Source organism: Lathyrus oleraceus, chromosome 6, assembly GCF_024323335.1.
Source record: "Lathyrus oleraceus cultivar Zhongwan6 chromosome 6, CAAS_Psat_ZW6_1.0, whole genome shotgun sequence".
Lineage (NCBI taxonomy): Eukaryota > Viridiplantae > Streptophyta > Magnoliopsida > Fabales > Fabaceae > Lathyrus > Lathyrus oleraceus.
Genome location: NC_066584.1, coordinates 333,321,886 through 333,340,158, shown reverse-complemented (window position 1 = coordinate 333,340,158; position 18,273 = coordinate 333,321,886). Strand labels below are relative to the sequence as shown.

General features: G+C 32.4%; 1 protein-coding gene across 1 annotated transcript; it reads left to right on the top strand.

Annotated features, from left to right (window-relative positions):
- Positions 1-3,866: 3,866 nt before the first annotated feature.
- On the top strand, positions 3,867-8,227 carry LOC127091379 (Golgi apparatus membrane protein-like protein ECHIDNA). The gene is made up of 6 exons (XM_051030005.1): positions 3,867-4,121; positions 4,272-4,328; positions 4,422-4,625; positions 4,726-4,785; positions 5,109-5,235; positions 7,914-8,227. Exons 1-6 carry the CDS (start codon positions 4,107-4,109, stop codon positions 8,000-8,002), a joined length of 552 nt encoding a protein of 183 aa, XP_050885962.1. The 5' UTR covers positions 3,867-4,106; the 3' UTR covers positions 8,003-8,227.
- The last annotated feature ends 10,046 nt before the right edge of the window (positions 8,228-18,273 follow it).

Here is an 18,273-nt window from a genome sequence, read left to right as displayed (position 1 = left end):
CAACATCATTAACATGTATAAACATCATGAGACATTACCATAATCACGATATCGTATGCATATTTAAACTTCATGAAAATTCATTACCCTAAGAAATATATATGTCTTAGCTTTTCAACGCAACTGACTGAAGGAGAATAGCGATCCAAAACGCAGCGGATTTTTTTTTTCTTTAGTGATCCTTAAGAATGGGTATGATCAGTGATAGAATCATTACCTCTTGTGGCGATTGAAACCTTTGATGCAGATCTAAGGAGTGATCACTAATGTTGAATGGTGACAACGCCTCTACTCAGTCCACACGAACGAATTCCTTCAATCTTAGTGCTAGCTGTTATGAATGAAGGCTTTGAGTGTGAGAGAGAGAGAGAGAAACAAAATTTCATATGAACAAATGCTTCTACATAAGGGTTCTATTTATAGAACCACTTGTGTGGGTTGTAAGCTAAAAAACCCACTTAAGTGTATGTGGCCCATATCTTATGATATACTAAAATCACTTAAGTATGTGGTACCTTACCATATTTCATATTCTACTTAAGTGCACTGTACCTTACGATGTTCTACAATTCACTTAAGTGAACCGTACCTTACGGTGTTCCTTATTTACTCTATCTCTCATCAATCCGTCTTTTTGTGTGTGACCCTGTAGGTTCTCGTGACATTGGTAATATATTAAATTACGTTTTTAACATAATAAACAGTGAGCAGTATCTAGCAACGCATCACTGTTACCTAAGACACGAAAATGTCATGTGATCTGACAAATTCTTTTGTGATAATACTTATGTGTACAATTACCCTTTTGCCTTTATGTCTATATTGAACACAAGGTATAAACTGTGTCATCCTTGTCCAATTTAATATTGGGCCCTTAGACATTTATTCTGTTATGCAGGATGAGCAAATTCCATCTAGGTCACACATGTCCCTCAGCATGCTTCGTGGAGTATCCATCAACTGTCTTTATGGACATCTAGTTACGGACAATGTTTGATCAGCAATAAGGCACTCGACTCTACATCTAAGGTCCATAGTGGTTTCAGGTCGAAGGGTGGTATACACCACTATCACCATGAGAATAACTTATGACACTTTGCATAACATTCTATATAGTATTCTCATAGCGGGTTAATTCAGTATAAATATTACTCTTAATATTCATACCTATGTTTAAGACTTGATAACTCCTTATCCATGATCCATGAGATGTGATCATCAGTCTATATACATAATAGTCTTAATGCTTTAATGTTATCCCACTTTACAACAAAGCTCGACTACGAATACTTTAAGAATATTGTCTTTATGTTTAATGGGATCTCATGATTAAGTCACACATGATACATTAAGCGGACTAGCTATTCTAGGGACTTTATTAAACAAACATAATAAAGAAAAAACCTTTTATTATTAATAAATAATTCGATACAAGTACCAAAAGTATTGGTCTTTAGGGCTTACACCGACACTAACCACACCCCAGACTGAGTTACGAAAATCAAGATGTGCGTGAAACAAGATGACCAATACTCTCTTGTGTTTTCTGCGATTTTTTCAACTTATTTCAACTTATCTCTCAACGTACACTTCCAAACTTTTATATTTTCAATCTCATGATGGTTCAAACTCATAAATCAATATCTACTCATAAAACGACAATTGATATGTCAACAAAGTACAATGCGATCAATGCTTCATACTAATTCAACATTTTCCCATCAACAACAACATTTTCTTATTAACAAATCAAAACTCATCAATCACAAAATCTCAACACGTATCATGTCAATTAATAATATCCATATCAATAAAAAACTTTATGGCATAAATCATAACATTTTATCACATTAAACATCACAAATTTAACATTTGTATCATCATTTTATCATGAACCATCAACATATTTTATCAACTCATCATTTATACTCATGAATATCAAAACTCATAAATAGGAATACAGATTTACATGAAAACCAACAATCAATAGAATACATAAATTATATCATATCACAACGCCTTAGAGAATTTCCCACAAACCTTCTCAAGCTTCAAACCTTCATTAATAGAGGAAAAAAGAAAACAAAAGGGATAAAGGATTGTTTCTATCCTTCATGCCTAAACACTCATATCATGATTAATTTCCCCCCTTACATCGAATTCGCAGAAAGGTTGAAGCTACACCAATGGAGTTCTTCTTCTCCTTCAAAAGGTCTCATATGATTTCCTCTTTCTCTCCTTAGCCTTTTCTTCCAAAATTCTACGTATGGATAACACTCTCCATTCCCTTCTCTATTTAAATAAAAACCATATTTTTATTTTTATTTTAATCAATTCTACAACTTCCCCCCAACTCTTACTAATTCCACCCATCTCCCTATTTTATTAAAAAAATATACTTTCTCCCCAAAGTCTCAATTTCTCTTATTTTCTAATTAATTAAATTACTAAAAATATAATTAAATTCTAATTTTAATATTAAACTATTAATCTTCACTTTGCCAATAATTTAAATATAATAAAATTCTACCAAAAACTCAATAACTTTAATCAAACAATTAAATAAGTCAAAACACTTCAAAACTCAATTAAAAACAAAATAATCAAAAAATGGGATGTTACAGGTACCATAACACTTTGGCAGGAGGATGTTTCTTATTTACATCGTCATCGTCATCATCACCATTGTCCTTCACCTTGTACACGACTCCCCATACTTCGAGAATCGTTTTAGTTTTTCATACTTTTTCTTATATAATATGCAATTATTACGACATTCATGTATTTTGATATAATTCAAACCTATTTGACACAATATCTTCTTGGCCTCATATTAAACCGTTTTTGCCCTAATCCTCACCGAACATTTGACACAATATCTTCTTGGCCTCATAACTAAGTAACAACATCAACATCATCATTATCAACAACAACAATAACAACAAAGCAACAACAACAGCTATATATATATATATATATATATATATATATATATATATATATATATATATATATATATATATATATATATATATATATATATATATATATATATATATAAGGATTGCTATCTTGGCTATTCGGGTGGGTGATAGTTTGATTGAAAGAGTGGCTGAGATCCGGTAAGAGGTGACTAGATATTTCTATAATCATTTTCAAGAACCTATCATGGACAAACATTAGTTTGATGATGTGCCTCAATGGTCTATTTCCTTTATTGATTTTGAGATATTTTCTTCCCTTTTCTACAATCAGATATTGAATTTGACGATCTCTGTGTGTCATGGGAATAAAAACCAGATCTTGAGGGTTTTAATTTTTCTTTCCTTAAAAGGGTTTGGTATCTTTTGAGAGAGGAAATGAGAATTCTATTTGCCCAGTTTCATAGCCAGGTTTCTTCCCCAGAAGTTTTTCCTCCTATTTTATGACCTTAACTTTGAAACCAAAGTTTCTTTTTTTGATTAGGGGATTTTTGACATATTTCTCTAGCGGGGCTTCTCTATAAGTTGGTAGTTAAAGTTTTGGCTTCTAGACACGCCAAGGTTATGGAGATAACTATTTCTCAAAATCAATCATTTTTTTTAAAGTGAGACTTCTCGTTGATAGGGTTGTGACATTTAATGAATGAGTAACATAACAATGCAATCTAAAAACGATTGTCTAAAATAAGGTGGATTTTGAGAAAATTTGTAATTTTGTGAGTTAAAATTTTTTATATTATATGCTTTTAGGTTTGGGTTTATTTGAAGTGGCGCATGTGGTATGTAGATGTGTTTTTTCTATTAATTTTAATATAGTAAAGATTTTTGATACCCAATTAATTATATAGGAAATATAAATTTTTGTAATATTTTTTTACACACTTCTTTAAATAAAAAGAAAACTAAAAAAATAGCCCCTAGTCCGTAGCAAGAAACGTAGAAAGGTAGGGAAGGGGTTAATTAATAAACACAATTTTCATCGCAAATCTAACATACTTTTGGATCGGAAAGAAACCAAGTTCCATCTGAAAAATCTCCGGCGAGTGTAAGATCTTGTATGCTCCGTCGTCTTTGATTCCTCACAAGCTTCGTTCTTTTTCTTATTGAAAGCTCTCGCACTCACACATGGATCCCAACCAGGTAAGTCAAGTTTTTCTCCTACCATTCTCAGATCTGGATTCTTACTCTTCATCCACGATTTCCATTTCCTCAATGATTTCATTCCCTCTATCGATTCATGTAAGATTTGTGTGATTAGTGTAACTAATTATGATTTTCATCTGCGTGCAGTCTGTAGTTGAAAACTACGCAAATCCAAGGACTTGCTTCTTTCATGTTCTCTTCAAGGTTTATACTTCACTCGTTTTCCTAAGCGTTTTCCGTTTTTTAAATAAGGAATTTGCATTGTAAAATTCGATTTATTTTGTATGTATTTGACAGGGTGCGGCTTTGGCATTTTACATTCTCTCGGCTCTCTTTATTGATAACTTTGTTATCATTTTTGTGGTGACTGTTCTTCTTGCTGCTCTTGATTTTTGGGTTGTTAAGAATGTGAGTGGACGGATTTTAGTTGGTTTGAGATGGTGGAATGAAATTGATGATCTTGGTGAGAGTGTTTGGAAATTTGAATGTCTGGATCAAGAGGTGGGTATTCCATGTTTTGAACATGAGTTGTCTAAGAATAGGTTTCAAATTCTTTATACATGCATGAATGAATCCTGTGTATGTGTTTTTTCCTCTGTAGTCATTGGCTCGGATGAACAAGAAAGATTCATGGCTTTTCTGGTGGACCCTTTACATTTCGGTAAGAAATTTTATAGATCGGTTTTAGCATGCAGTGATAGTTCAGTTTTTCCTTAGGTCCTTATGGTTACAGTCGTAATGTGTTTGTTTCGGGAGTTTTATTAAGCTGGATAATATACATGTGATGTTATGACCTGATCAGTATTCTAACTAAAGTCATAAGTTCTCCAATCACTTTGGATCTGGATGGAGAATAACTCTGTCAATCATCACACCAAGGTTTTATCTTGTAGTTTTGATTGCCCATGCAAAATAAATAAGAGCATGGTTGTTTTCTCTGGTGATCGGCACGATAAATGATTTTTTATTTGATTTGTTCCACAGGCAGTTGCATGGATTTTTTTGGCTATATTCTCGCTCATAAGGCTTCAGGCTGATTATCTCCTTGTTGTAGGAGTTTGTTTGACCCTCAGCATTGCAAATATTGTTGGTTTTACCAAATGCAAAAAAGGTGTGCATATGTATTGATGTTCTTAATGTTTGTCTTCTGTTATACTGCAAAATTGGTTTAGGTTGGGGGAATTATTTGAAATAACAAGATATTGAACTGTTTAGTGCATAACTTTTAGTCATTTATGACGTGCAACCATGGTTGTCGGGATCGTGCTTTAACTCCCAAGATCGTTCGACCTTACGAGCCGGTAACCATCCATTGCTTTAAGTGGCACAAAGATCGTGGATTTGGATGGAGAGTTGTGAGCGTAGAGGAAGATAGTTAAAGCGTGGGACTGTGAGATCCCAATGATCCATTTTTTATTTTCACCCGTTTCAACCGGTCATCGCCCAAAAACTGACCCAGTAATTAAACCCTGACAAGCTGCGCTAAAGTATTTTAGGGTTTTGGGATTTGGAATGTTTTAAATGAGCTTTTGAAAATTGCAAAAATACTGATCGTGAAAGCTGCATAGCCACAAAAGCCATTGGAACTCAGAATAAATTCTGTATCGATAAATTATACCATGAATGAACCTTCATTCATCTATCTTTTCTATAAGTTTAAATCAAATCCTTCTATTCTTCTCATCTTTTCTATCACTTCTAAATGATATATTTTAGATAGTGTTTGAGTTAAGATGATGTTTTATTGAATGTGTTTGAGACAATTATGTCTTTAGTTGTTGTTTAGAATATTATGATCGAGGAAATTATGTTTTTTTGGATTGAATATTTGGTATTGATAAAGTTAATGAGAATATTATGTTAGGGTTATTCTTTCCAGTTATTTCTATAATTTTGTCTATTTGTTGGATATTACAATCCGAGTTTTGATCCTGCGATTTATGCTTTTTCCATACCCTAACGATCTTTATCAAGATTCCGATCTTGACAACCATGCGTGCAACATAACATGTCATCTTGAAATCTTGGAATTTTATCTTGTTTCACTTGTTTTTTTATTTTATTTTTTTTATTTTTGCATTTTGAAGTATTCAAAACTATATAATTTGCTGCATGCTGCTCAGTGCTCACTTCGTGGAAAGTTGTTGACATATGGGGATACTTCACTTATAAATGCATGAACCTAATGGGAAATTTATGATTGTACTTGCAAATTACACCTGAACTTGATTTGATCACCTTATTGTAATTTCTTATGGTTGGGCTATGATAAAGTTGGTTCAAAGATGCTTTGGTTGCTGATATATTGTATACCTATAGAGTTCTATGCTATTGATGCTTTGTTAGCTGCATTCTTGAATTTGTGGCTGGGTAACACATCCGTTGTGCTTATTTGGGTGGTTATCTCTTGAAAAGCACACTTTCAGTTTATGATAGAGACCTGAGTAGTGGTCATAAGGAAAAAGGGGAATTATGTAATCATGGTTTTAAATTGCGGACCGCGTCACGTGATGCGGCCGTAATATTGTGGTTGCGGTAGTGTCCGTATTTGGCCGCAATTGCGGTGTGATTGCAAATCACAATAAAAACCGCATCATAACGCCGCAACGACTGCATCATAACACAACAACAGCCGCATCATCCCGCATCACATCGCAAGAGATTATGCAATGCTCGCAAAAATTATTTGGTCTACCTTCCTTTCTATTTATATCATAGATTCAAGGTATGTTTTAAAAGGATTAGTGATATTCAAAATGATGGCGAATTGTTAATGAGATATATATGAAAATTTAGGGAGGAAATGGAAGACATGTGAAATCTAAAATAAATAATAAAATAAAATATTTTATGTTCATAAATATAAATTCACGCCGCAACAACCACAATAGCTGCAACCGCAGGGGCCGCGACTGCAATTTAAAATCATGTATGTAATAATGAGTGGTAAGGATATATGGTAAATAAATAGTGAAGTAGGATGCTTAGTTGGCAAGTTTGTTATGCCTTAATAGTATAAATAGTAAGTTACTAAGGTGAGTGAATTGTGTTTGGGATGTAAGAATACTGAGGGAACCATTATGGTTAGGCACAAAGAGATTTTCTCTATCTCTGAGGAGCTTAGCTTTGGGGTAGTTTGGGATTCATTCTCTTCTACAATTTTACTTTCTTCATCAGTCAAATATATTCTATTTTCCATTGTTTTATTTCTTTCTTTACTTAATTTCTATCTCTAAATTTCGGGTTCCCATCAGTTTATATTCCCAGGTAATTGAAGGATGCTATTATTATTGCCATTGTTGTAGAAATGGAAATAGTTGGGGTGGGGTTGTTTATCTACGGGGTTGGGAACTTTTGGGTCTCCATTAGTTAATATTTCCCAGAAAATTGAAGGATGCTATTATTATTGCCATTGTTGTAGTAATATTAATAGTTGAAGTGGGGTTGTTTAACTAACAAGAAACATATTTGGAGCGAAAATGCAATTTGACCCTTGTTATAGTACCCTCTACGGGATTGGGAACTTTGGGTCCTTTTGTTTTCATTTGTATTCCATTTCAAATTATATAGATATGTGTGTGCACATAGATGCTGTGTAGGACTTTCTCTAAGCCTAGTTACACATTTTGTAATTTGTGATTCTGCTCAAGCTCTGCTCCCTCTGTCTCCTACCCAATATGAAGGATTTCTCTTTGTTGATTGTTCCCCATATCAATTTACTGTTTCATCTTTACGTGCTGTTCATTTGAAAAACTTGCAATGGATAACAATTAATTGGTTTTCTTTCAGATGCTAAGAAGCAGATTCAACAATATGCCTCTCAGACAATTGCCTCTCGGTTCTCGTCTACCTTACAGTCAGCATTCAGTGTTGTCTGATTATCTTTGCAAGTTGAACCGTGCATTATTAGAAATATTGAGATGCGGTAGAGGTTTGTACATGATGATTATTTTGACCGACATCAAACTGGATCCTGACTACCTATGAAGCTTGCATAGTTACTGATACAGAAAATGCAAAATTTTGTACCTTTTATAAGAAATGGCTTGAGTGAGACTGATAATCAGATTACTTAGTTAAAAAATTGTTTATTTTCATGTGTACATTGTGTTTTTCTTGTATTCTTTTGCATCGTTTGTCAAAGATATACGTTCCACGTGTGTTTTCTGCTTATTTTCATGCAAATTGATGGATAATGAAATTGATGGTGTATCCTCGAGGTGAGATTTTTAGTTACTATAAACATGGCTGCTAAAGCTTCTTCAAACTTTGGAAAGAATCTTAGTATTGGTTCTTTCTTGAGACAAGGTCTTGATGCTTACTTTAAATAAGTAAAGAGGAAGATGTTAAAGGGTACGGTGATTGGAATAAGAAATTGCTTGAAAAATCAAATTTTGCAGTGTATGAGAATACTGAGGATTTATACATAAGCTGGTGGCAGAGTTTATACCATGGAAATGTTAGGCTTCTGAAGTGTTTATTGTCGCATTTATGACATTGATACCTTAGGTCAAATTTGCTGAGGTGTTTTTATAAGTTTTTTTTTATAAATGTTGACTTTCTTTAAAGGGAGGTAATTAATAAGAGACAATTCATTTTTAAGATTCATTGAATAATTAATATATTAATTAATTTATGGACTAATATATTATTGAATTTAAAAAGTGAATTTCTCTCTTATAAAAATGAAAAGAGATGGTAATATGCTAACATGCAAAGAATAGGATCCAGGAATGTTTAATTTTGAAGGTGTGTTTTGAATGAGCATATGATTCGGTGGATTGTGGTTACTTGGAGTATACGTGGTTCCTTTTTTTTTGTTTCTTATTATTACGGAGGGGTGAGAGCTTTGATGCATAGAGTCGTGGCCAACAACTTATTCAATCCATTTTAGATTGAGCGTTTAGATATGATGGTCTCCCTTTTATAATAAGAGCTTCTTAACTCATCCTATAAGTTTCTATAATATTACACGAATTTTTACAAATAGTTTGTGTTTTCGGAGATGCATCTTCGGACGCATTCGAACACACACACTCAAATAAGACTATTTAGAGTGACGCTCTATTGTTTGATTTATTTTATTTCGGAGATGTATTTTCGGAAATTTCTCATAGTTATATTTCCGTAAGCCAGACACATCAGTACCAGATCAAAAAATAAAGAATTTTTCAAATTGAAATTAAGATTCATAAAATAAAATTAGGATTACATAGATGAGTTCAACATAAAATGCAACATTACAACATTACACTTCAATATCCAAGTGGCCGCTTCAACATCTTCAAAATATCTTCGACCGATCTTTTGTGGAAGAATTTATTATACGATTTCATGCATTCATTATTTTTTTCACAACAACATCCGCCTTCACCATTTTTCCATCTTTGGATAGATTTGTGTCCATCTTATTCATGACGTGTGGATTGGTGCTTGATGAACTTTCATTATTTCAAATCTACCTTCTAAGTGATTATGAATCATTTAAGGTACTTTGGATTGATGCATAAGTTTGTCCTAAGTGTCATGAAATGTGGATTGAAGTAATGGACCATCCTCCTAGCCTTTGTGCTTGATCATCCCCTTTCTTTTTCTTTTCTTGTGTGGCATAGCTTTAGGAGGAGGATTTACATATCATTTCTCTAGCATGTATTAACACAAACATTATTATTGATCGCCTTAGATAATTATGACTTCTATATAAGTCAAATTACGATTGTTTAACATAGCGCTAAATTTGTCCCAAAGGCAATGCCATTTTTATAAGTGAGATTGTAAGACTCATATTCCTCATGGTATTGTGTGAAAATATTGCTCCTTTTCTATTTGTGAGAGCTAGTGGCATATTTATTGATTTTATCCAAGTTGAAGTCTTTCTTACAAATGATGTATAGGTTCATATTTTCATGCTTGTGAGTGGATAGTTGAGTGTTCTCCAAAAAATGACCGAAAAATCTTTTCATCGTTCACTAACATTTACTAACAGCTTATTATATTAACTTTATTTTGATGTCATTTATTTCATGCTTTTATTTCTTGTTATTTACTTTATGCTTTTATTTTAGCATCTCATATCATATTTGCTCTTTGTCCACTTGGACCTTGTTTATGTTTATGTTCTTTTTCCTTTGTCCATTTGGACTTTCATTTTCTTTTAAAATAAATTAATAAAGGAAAAAAATCCTAAAAAGAACTTGGTTATCTTGATTCATGGACTTGTGGTTACTATCCTTGGCACCACTATGGAGTTATGGACTTAGAATTAGGATCTTGACCTTTGCTTTAGAACTTGTGACTTGAGACATTGGAATTCATCTGATACTTATGACTTTGGATTTCTCTATGAAGACTTGACTTGATTGCTTTGGTTTCATCTGATACATGGATTATTATTTGCTTATTCTGGGTTGTTTGAGGCTTAATCCAAATGAGGGAATTCTTGTTTGGCTTATCTCATAAAGCTTGCTATTTCTAAGTTAGATCTTTCCTCCATAACTTTTACTTTATGCTCTAGGATAGTCTCTTCTCCTCCTCCCCTTCTTTAATTTTCAAAACTTCTCTCTCTCTCTCTTTTTAAAATCTTCTTGATTTCAAACTTGAACCCCTTTCTCAATAAACCTTGACTTTTGTCAAGTAATTCTAAAAACCTTTTTCTTAATAAATGCCAATACATCTTAAGCGTACTTAAACCAATTTCAAAAGACTAAAAAATGCCTAACTCATTCAAATCATTATGTGTCCTTTGTGTCCTTTTCCTTTTTTAAAACTTTTTCTCAAGGCATTAGACATGAGTCATTTTCATAGTTGAGTTATAGTTCTCTGATCTACATATTATTGATGATAATTTTTTTCCATCTGTGGGAGCTAGTGACATACTTGTTCATCCTTATCCAAGTTGGAGCCCTTCTCATGATGATGCAAAGTTATCATACTTGTGGGTGACTAGTTAAGTATTCTCCTTAAAATGACAAAATGTATTTTCCATAAAAAATGAATCAAAACAAACTCCTTTTGTTATTTTTACCACGAACTACGAGGTTTTGATCCTCCATTGCATTTTGTTGGTACGTAGGCATGAGACTTTAAAAGTCTTGACAAACACCAAATCATAATAAAAATGTTTTTTTACCATCCATCCAATATTTTAACAAACAATATCTTTTTCAAGCTAAAATATGTATATTTTCAAAGAGGTTCCCATGAAGTACCATGAATGTTTATGGTGATAATACATTCCCTTTGCATAACTAACCCCCAGACCCTTGTTCTCTTTTACTAGTTTTGTTTTAAAACTTCTTTGGATTTTGTTCGTACTTTTTCCCTTTTCCTTTGGAAATAATAAAAGTGTGGCGGCGACTCTTGCTTTGTGAGTTAAGTTTATCAATCGCTTAATCTCAATATTTTTACCGCTACAACCGTGTCCAACAAATATATATCATCACAGTCCATAAGTGAACCAGTTCCAACAATATCTGAATTGAAAGACAACTTGAATTCATTGTTTCCAAATGAACATGAATAAACTGATTTGTCCAAATAAGAAACCAAAATTGAATTCCGTCTGAATGAAGGTACCACAAAAGTGTCTTTCATATCCAAATAAAATTCAGTACACATTAATAATCTAAAATACCCTATAACTTCCACCTCCACCGACTTACCATCTCCCACAACATCTTTCAACATTATTTGGTTTTCGATAGTTCAAACAATCCTTTATTGAAACACTGATTTTAGTAGTTGCTCTAGAGTCTAACCACCAAGTGTTTCCAGGTACTGAAGCTAAATTGATCCCAGAACAGACCAAACCATGACTCATGCGATTGGTTGCGATCCCACTTCTCATAATCTTTTCGCTGTTCAGAGGTACTAGATTCTGAAAGAGAAGGTGGTTGTTTCATCCTTAATGCAATGTCAAAATCCATGCAGGCAAGAACAATTTCCATGTTCTCATTTCATTCCTTAAATTTTGTCTCATTAAGGACTTGAGCATTATTCATATTAACAGATACCGAAATAATTGTAGGTGAAAATAGAAAAAAAGAAACATTATAAATGTACTCACTAAATAAACTGAATCTTTAATATGTTCAACTAATGGCATAACCCATATCAAGATGCCTAGCGCACCATCAATGTCAAGTCTTTAGACAATAATATTGACTGTTAGTGACACTCTTATTGTAATAATCAAATATTGGTAATAAAACATGTTAAACATTGATAATAAAACATGCCAAACATGTAATATAACAAAAACAAGTGAGTCTTCCAAAAAAAACATGTATGACAAAGGCACTGAATTGACAAAGCTAATCACACTTGTTTTAATCCATATATTGGATTGTGGTAACATAACAAACATAGGTATAAATTACTTACAATGAGATTTCTTTACGAAAAACTTTTTCCGACAATTTTAAAATTTGAAGTTAAGTTAAAATTTAATTTAATTCAGTCATATATAACAAAACACTATATCTAATTCCACATTCAATATCTAATTCCAGATTCAAGAGGTCCAAGATTATGAGTACAATTTTTTTTCGTATTATTAAATAAAATATATGTCATGTTTTATACAAAAACAAAATAATCTTTTCACAAAAGGAAGATCAAAAGGATCTAAATTTTGGAATTCTAAAATAAATAAATAAAATTCTAAAATTCAAGTTGAATCAGATATGGTAGTTCTGATTTCACTTATTAGATTTGTTCATAACCTTAGATTTTTATCGATGTATAAATTAATAATAGAACTCTAAATTAATCTCTACGAATCAAACACACCATCAACTCATATCCCTTAAACTCATACCAGAATTTAATCAAAGAATTAAAGCAGAAGCGTATCTAGTTTGTCATTGAAATCGTTGAAGGTGGCAGGTATTTGACTTTCAATTTGTAAAGTTTCTTAGAGTTTCTTGAATCTCTTCTAAAGGATGAAGAGAGAATTCTGATAAACCGTGTTTTGTCAATCACTCTACAAATGAGGATCATAACCCATATAAATAATTGTAGGGTTATTTTTTAGTTTTCAATGTTTTAATTTGCACCCTCATCAAATTATATATATATATATATATATATATATATATATATATATATATATATATATATATATATATATATATATATATATATGCACAATAACATTTTATGACATATATACTTCTAACCATAGATTTAATATCAATTAGATCACTTAAATTTTGGATAAGTAAACAATAACTCTAACACATATAATATTATATTTGTAAAATTCTAACACCCTATTTTACAAATTATATTTATAAGAATAAATTAGAACAAACTCTAATATTTTTCAATTTTATTCCCAAAGTACTATATTTTCCAATAACTTTCATGTTAGATTAATATATATATATATATATATATATATATATATATATATATATATATATATATATATATATATATATATATATATATATATATATATATATATATATATATATATATATATATATATATATATATATATATATATATATATATATATATATATATATATATATATATATTGATAAAAGAACAACAAGATCAATAAAATAAATGTGGAAATAGAATTAGAGGTTTTACCTCCAACCATTGTTGCAGTGTTGTGAGTGCACTACCTTTGATTCTTCCAAGCTCTTGCTCTCTCAATATAGATGGTGTATTTCTTTTCTGATGAGAGAAAGCTTTGGGGACCAAAGACTATTTATAGGCTTGATTCTACCATCAAGAATTTAAAGCCATTAAAACTCATTATCACCCAATTAAATGGTCATATCAATTTACATTGAAACTAAAATAAATCATACCCTTTTCAGAACCAAAATTCTAAAACTATGGACCATATTAAAATTTGTTTTTTATTATTAATAATTATTATAATAAAAATAAGAAACCGTTACATTCTCCCATTTGGTCCATAGAACTGATTATTGACATAAATGAGTCATGGAAAACTTACTCAAGAAATAAATATGTGAATCATAGAGATAGTCCCTCTTAAAGCGAGTAGTCTCATCTATGTATTACAACATGTCTATTTTCAAGTATATATCTATAATGTGGTAACTAACTTGATGAATAAATCAATGTTTACTCTTGGTTCAGATGTAACATATTTTCTCAAACTGATGTGCGCATGAAAATGAGAAAATATCACAATATAAGAGTTTTATTAATAAACTGTATGTATACAATCATAAGGAGGACCCAAGTTCCATGTTCTCTACATGATCCTTAAATTTTATTGGTGGCATGCCCTTAGTCAAAGGATCAACGATCATTAAATCAATACTAATGTGATTAATAACTACTATTTTATCTTTAACTCTTTCTCTAATGGCTAAATACTTTATGTCAATGTGCTTGCTTCGACTTCCACTTTTATTGTTCTTAGCCATAAAGATAGCTGTTAAATTATCACAAAAAATCTTCAGAGGTTTAGAAATAGAATCCATGATTCTAAGCCCAGAAATAAAACTCTTAAGTCATACACCATGAGAAGTAGCCTCAAAACAGGAGATAAACTCAGCTTCCATAGTAGAAGTAGCAATCAAGGTTTGCTTAGTACTTCTCCATGAAATAGCTTCATCAGCCATCATAAAAATATATCCTGATGTTGATTTGCGAGAATCAACACAACCAGGAAAGTCGGAGTCTGAATAGCCGATCACATCAAGATTGTCCGTCTGCCTATACATTAGCATGTAATCTTTTGTTCCTTTAAGATATCTCAACACCTTCTTTGCAGCTTTCCAGTGATCCATACCTGGATTACTCTGATATCTTCCTAAGATTCCAACAGCAAATGCAATGTCGGGCCTTGTGCATACTTGAGCATACATAAGACTTCCAACAACAGAAGCATTGGAATGTTCTTCATTTGTTCCCGCTCAAAATCATTCTTAGGGAATTGATTCAAATTAAATTTATCGCCCTTGACAATGGGTGCAACACTTGGTGAACAATCTTTCATTCTAAATCTCTCTAAAACTTTATTGATGTAAGTTTCTTGTGATAGACCCAAAATTCCTCGAAGTCTATCTCTGTGGATCTTAATGCCAATGACATAAGATGCCTCACCCATATCATTCATATCAAAGTTTTTAGAGAGGAATTGTTTCACCTCATGTAGAAAACCTTTATCATTGGTTGCAAGTAGTATGTCACCCACATACAAAATGAGAAAACAAATTTTACTCCCAATGACCTTCTGGTATATACATTGATCCATGGGGTTTTCAATAAACCCAAATGAGGATATCATTTCATGGAATTTAAGATACCATTGACGAGAGGCTTGTTTTAACCCATATATGGATCTTTTAAGCTTGCAAACCAAATGCCCACCACTATTAGAAGAGAAGCCTTCAGGTTGTTTCATATAAACCTCCTCCTCTAAATCACCATTAAGAAAGGTTGTTTTCACATCCATTTGATGCAACTCAAGGTCAAAATGTGCAACTAATGCCAAGACGACACGAAGGAATCTTTCTTTGATACAGGAGAAAAAGTATCAGTGTAATCGATTCCCTCATTTTGAGTAAATCCCTTAGCAACGAGTCTGGCCTTGTATCTCTCAATGTTGCCTAATGAATCTTTCTTGATTTTAAAGACCCATTTACAACCAATGGCCTTTGCCCCATTAGGTAACTCTACAAGATCCCATATGTCGTTGTTTTTCATGGAATTCATTTCATCATTCATGGCATCATACCACAAATTTGACTCAATGCAACTCATGGCTTGTCTAAAGCTCTCAGGATCATTCTTAGCTCCAACATTATAGTTAGATTCTTGTAGATACACAATGTAATCATTAGGAATAGTTGATTTTCTTGTCCTAGTAGATCTTCTTAATGTTTGATCAACATTTTCTTTTGATCTTGTTGTTCAACTAATTGTTCATCATCTTGATGACCAACTTGATTTACTGGATCATCAGTAGCTTGTGGAGTCCCGATGATCGGTTGATCAACATCCATTGGAACTTGCGGGATGTTGTAAATAGTAACCAATCTATTACTTGAAGTGGAAGGTTCATACTCTATATGATCATGTACAGAAATTGAATTTTTGATTTGATCGCTCCCACTAGTCAAATGATTTTCAAGAAACTTTGCATTTCTTGACTCCACAATCCTATTTGTATGAGATGGACAATAAAATCTATAACCTTTAGATCGTTCGACATATCCAATGAAATACCCACTAATGGTCCTCGGATCTAGTTTCTTTTCTTGTGGGTTATAAATCCTCACCTCAGACGGACATCTCCAAACGCGCATATGTCGTAAACTCGGCTTCCATCCTTTAAATAACTCAAATGGTGTCTTTGGGACAGCCTTGGATGGAACCCAGTTTAGAATATACACAACCGTCTTTAGTGCTTCATTCCATAATGATTTAAGAAGATTATAGTTGCTAAGCATACTCCGCACCATGTTCAATAATATTCGGTTTCTTCTTTCTGCAGCACCATTTTGGTTCGGAGAACCGGGCATGGTGTATTGGGCAACAATCCCATGTTCTTGAAGAAACTTAGGAAATGGAACAGGTGCTTGTCCACTCTCAGTGTATCTACCATAGTATTCACCACCCCGATCTGATCTCACTATCTTTATTTGTTTTCCACACTGGTTCTCAACTTCAGCCTTAAAGACTTTGAAGGTATCCAATGCTTCATATTTATTGTTAAGCAAATAAATATTCATATATCGTGAGTAATCATCTATGAAAGTGATGAAATATTTCTGACCATATGCATCCATATCAGGATAGCATATGTCTGTATGAATTATTTCTAATATACTTGAACTTCTATTGGCACCTTTCTTAGACATGTTGGTCTGCTTTCCCTTAATGCAGTCAACACAAGTTTCAAAGTCAGCAAAATCTAGAGTATTAAGTACCCCATCTTTTACTAACCTTTTAATTCTCTATATGGAGATATGTCCTAATCTCCGATGCCATAACATAGAAGAATTCTCATTAATATTACACCGCTTAGTGCCAGTTCGAACATGCATTGAACTATAAATGGGTTCGATTTGTAAATTAATACGATAAAGACCATCAGACAATATACCATTCCTAACACATTCCGAATTATAAAATAATTCAAACAAGGTGTCTTTAAAATTAAAGGAATATCCAAAAGGTACAAGTCTAGAAACTGAAATCAAGTTCCGTGAGAAACTTGGTACATAAAAGGTCCTTTCTAATTTCAAAACAAAACCATTATTCAAAATTAGATTGCAAGTTCCAATAGCTTCCACATGTGAGCCCATCCTGCTTCCTGATAGGACAGTCCGCTCACTTCCCACTGGCTTCCTTAGGTTTTGCATACCCTGTAAGGAATTTGTTATATGGATTGTTGATCCAGAATCAATCCACCAGGTGTTAATATTAACATCGGTCATATTAGATTCATAACAAACAAATGAGAATAAATTACCTTTCTTCTCAAGCCATTCTTTGAATCCAGGACATTCCTTCTTCATGTGTCCTCCCTTTTTAGAGAAGTAACACTTTGCTTCTTTCTTGATATCACCTTGCGGTGGTATTTTGAATTTCCCTTTCTGATTGGCTTGTGACTTGTCAGTTTTGAAAGCTATGTTCTTCCCGTGAGTGCTTATCAGCAATGCACTCTCACTCTGTTCCATTACAAGCCTTTCTTCTTCCTGAACACACATGGTCATTAATTTATTGATTGACCATTTGTCTTTATGTGTATTGTAGGAGATCTTGAAAGGCCCATACTCAACCGGAAGAGAGTTCAGAATATAGTGCACCAGGAAGGAGTCAGACATATCAACCTCAAGTTTCTTAAGTTGAGCTAAAATGTCACACATTTTCATTAATCAAAATTATGTGGAGTCAGACATGTGATCTAAAAACTTTAAAAAAATAATCACAATTAATTTAAGGATGTTGTGGTTAATCCAAATTAATCAAAATTATAACGATCACTAGACATAGTAACTCAATTATATGAGATAATAAAATTCAATAAATAAGATCTCTTATACAATTGCTTAACAAAATAATAACATTATAAATCAATTTTAATTTATGCACAAATTTAATTCAAAGATTAAATAATAAGACATAATAATCAGTAAAAATGAAA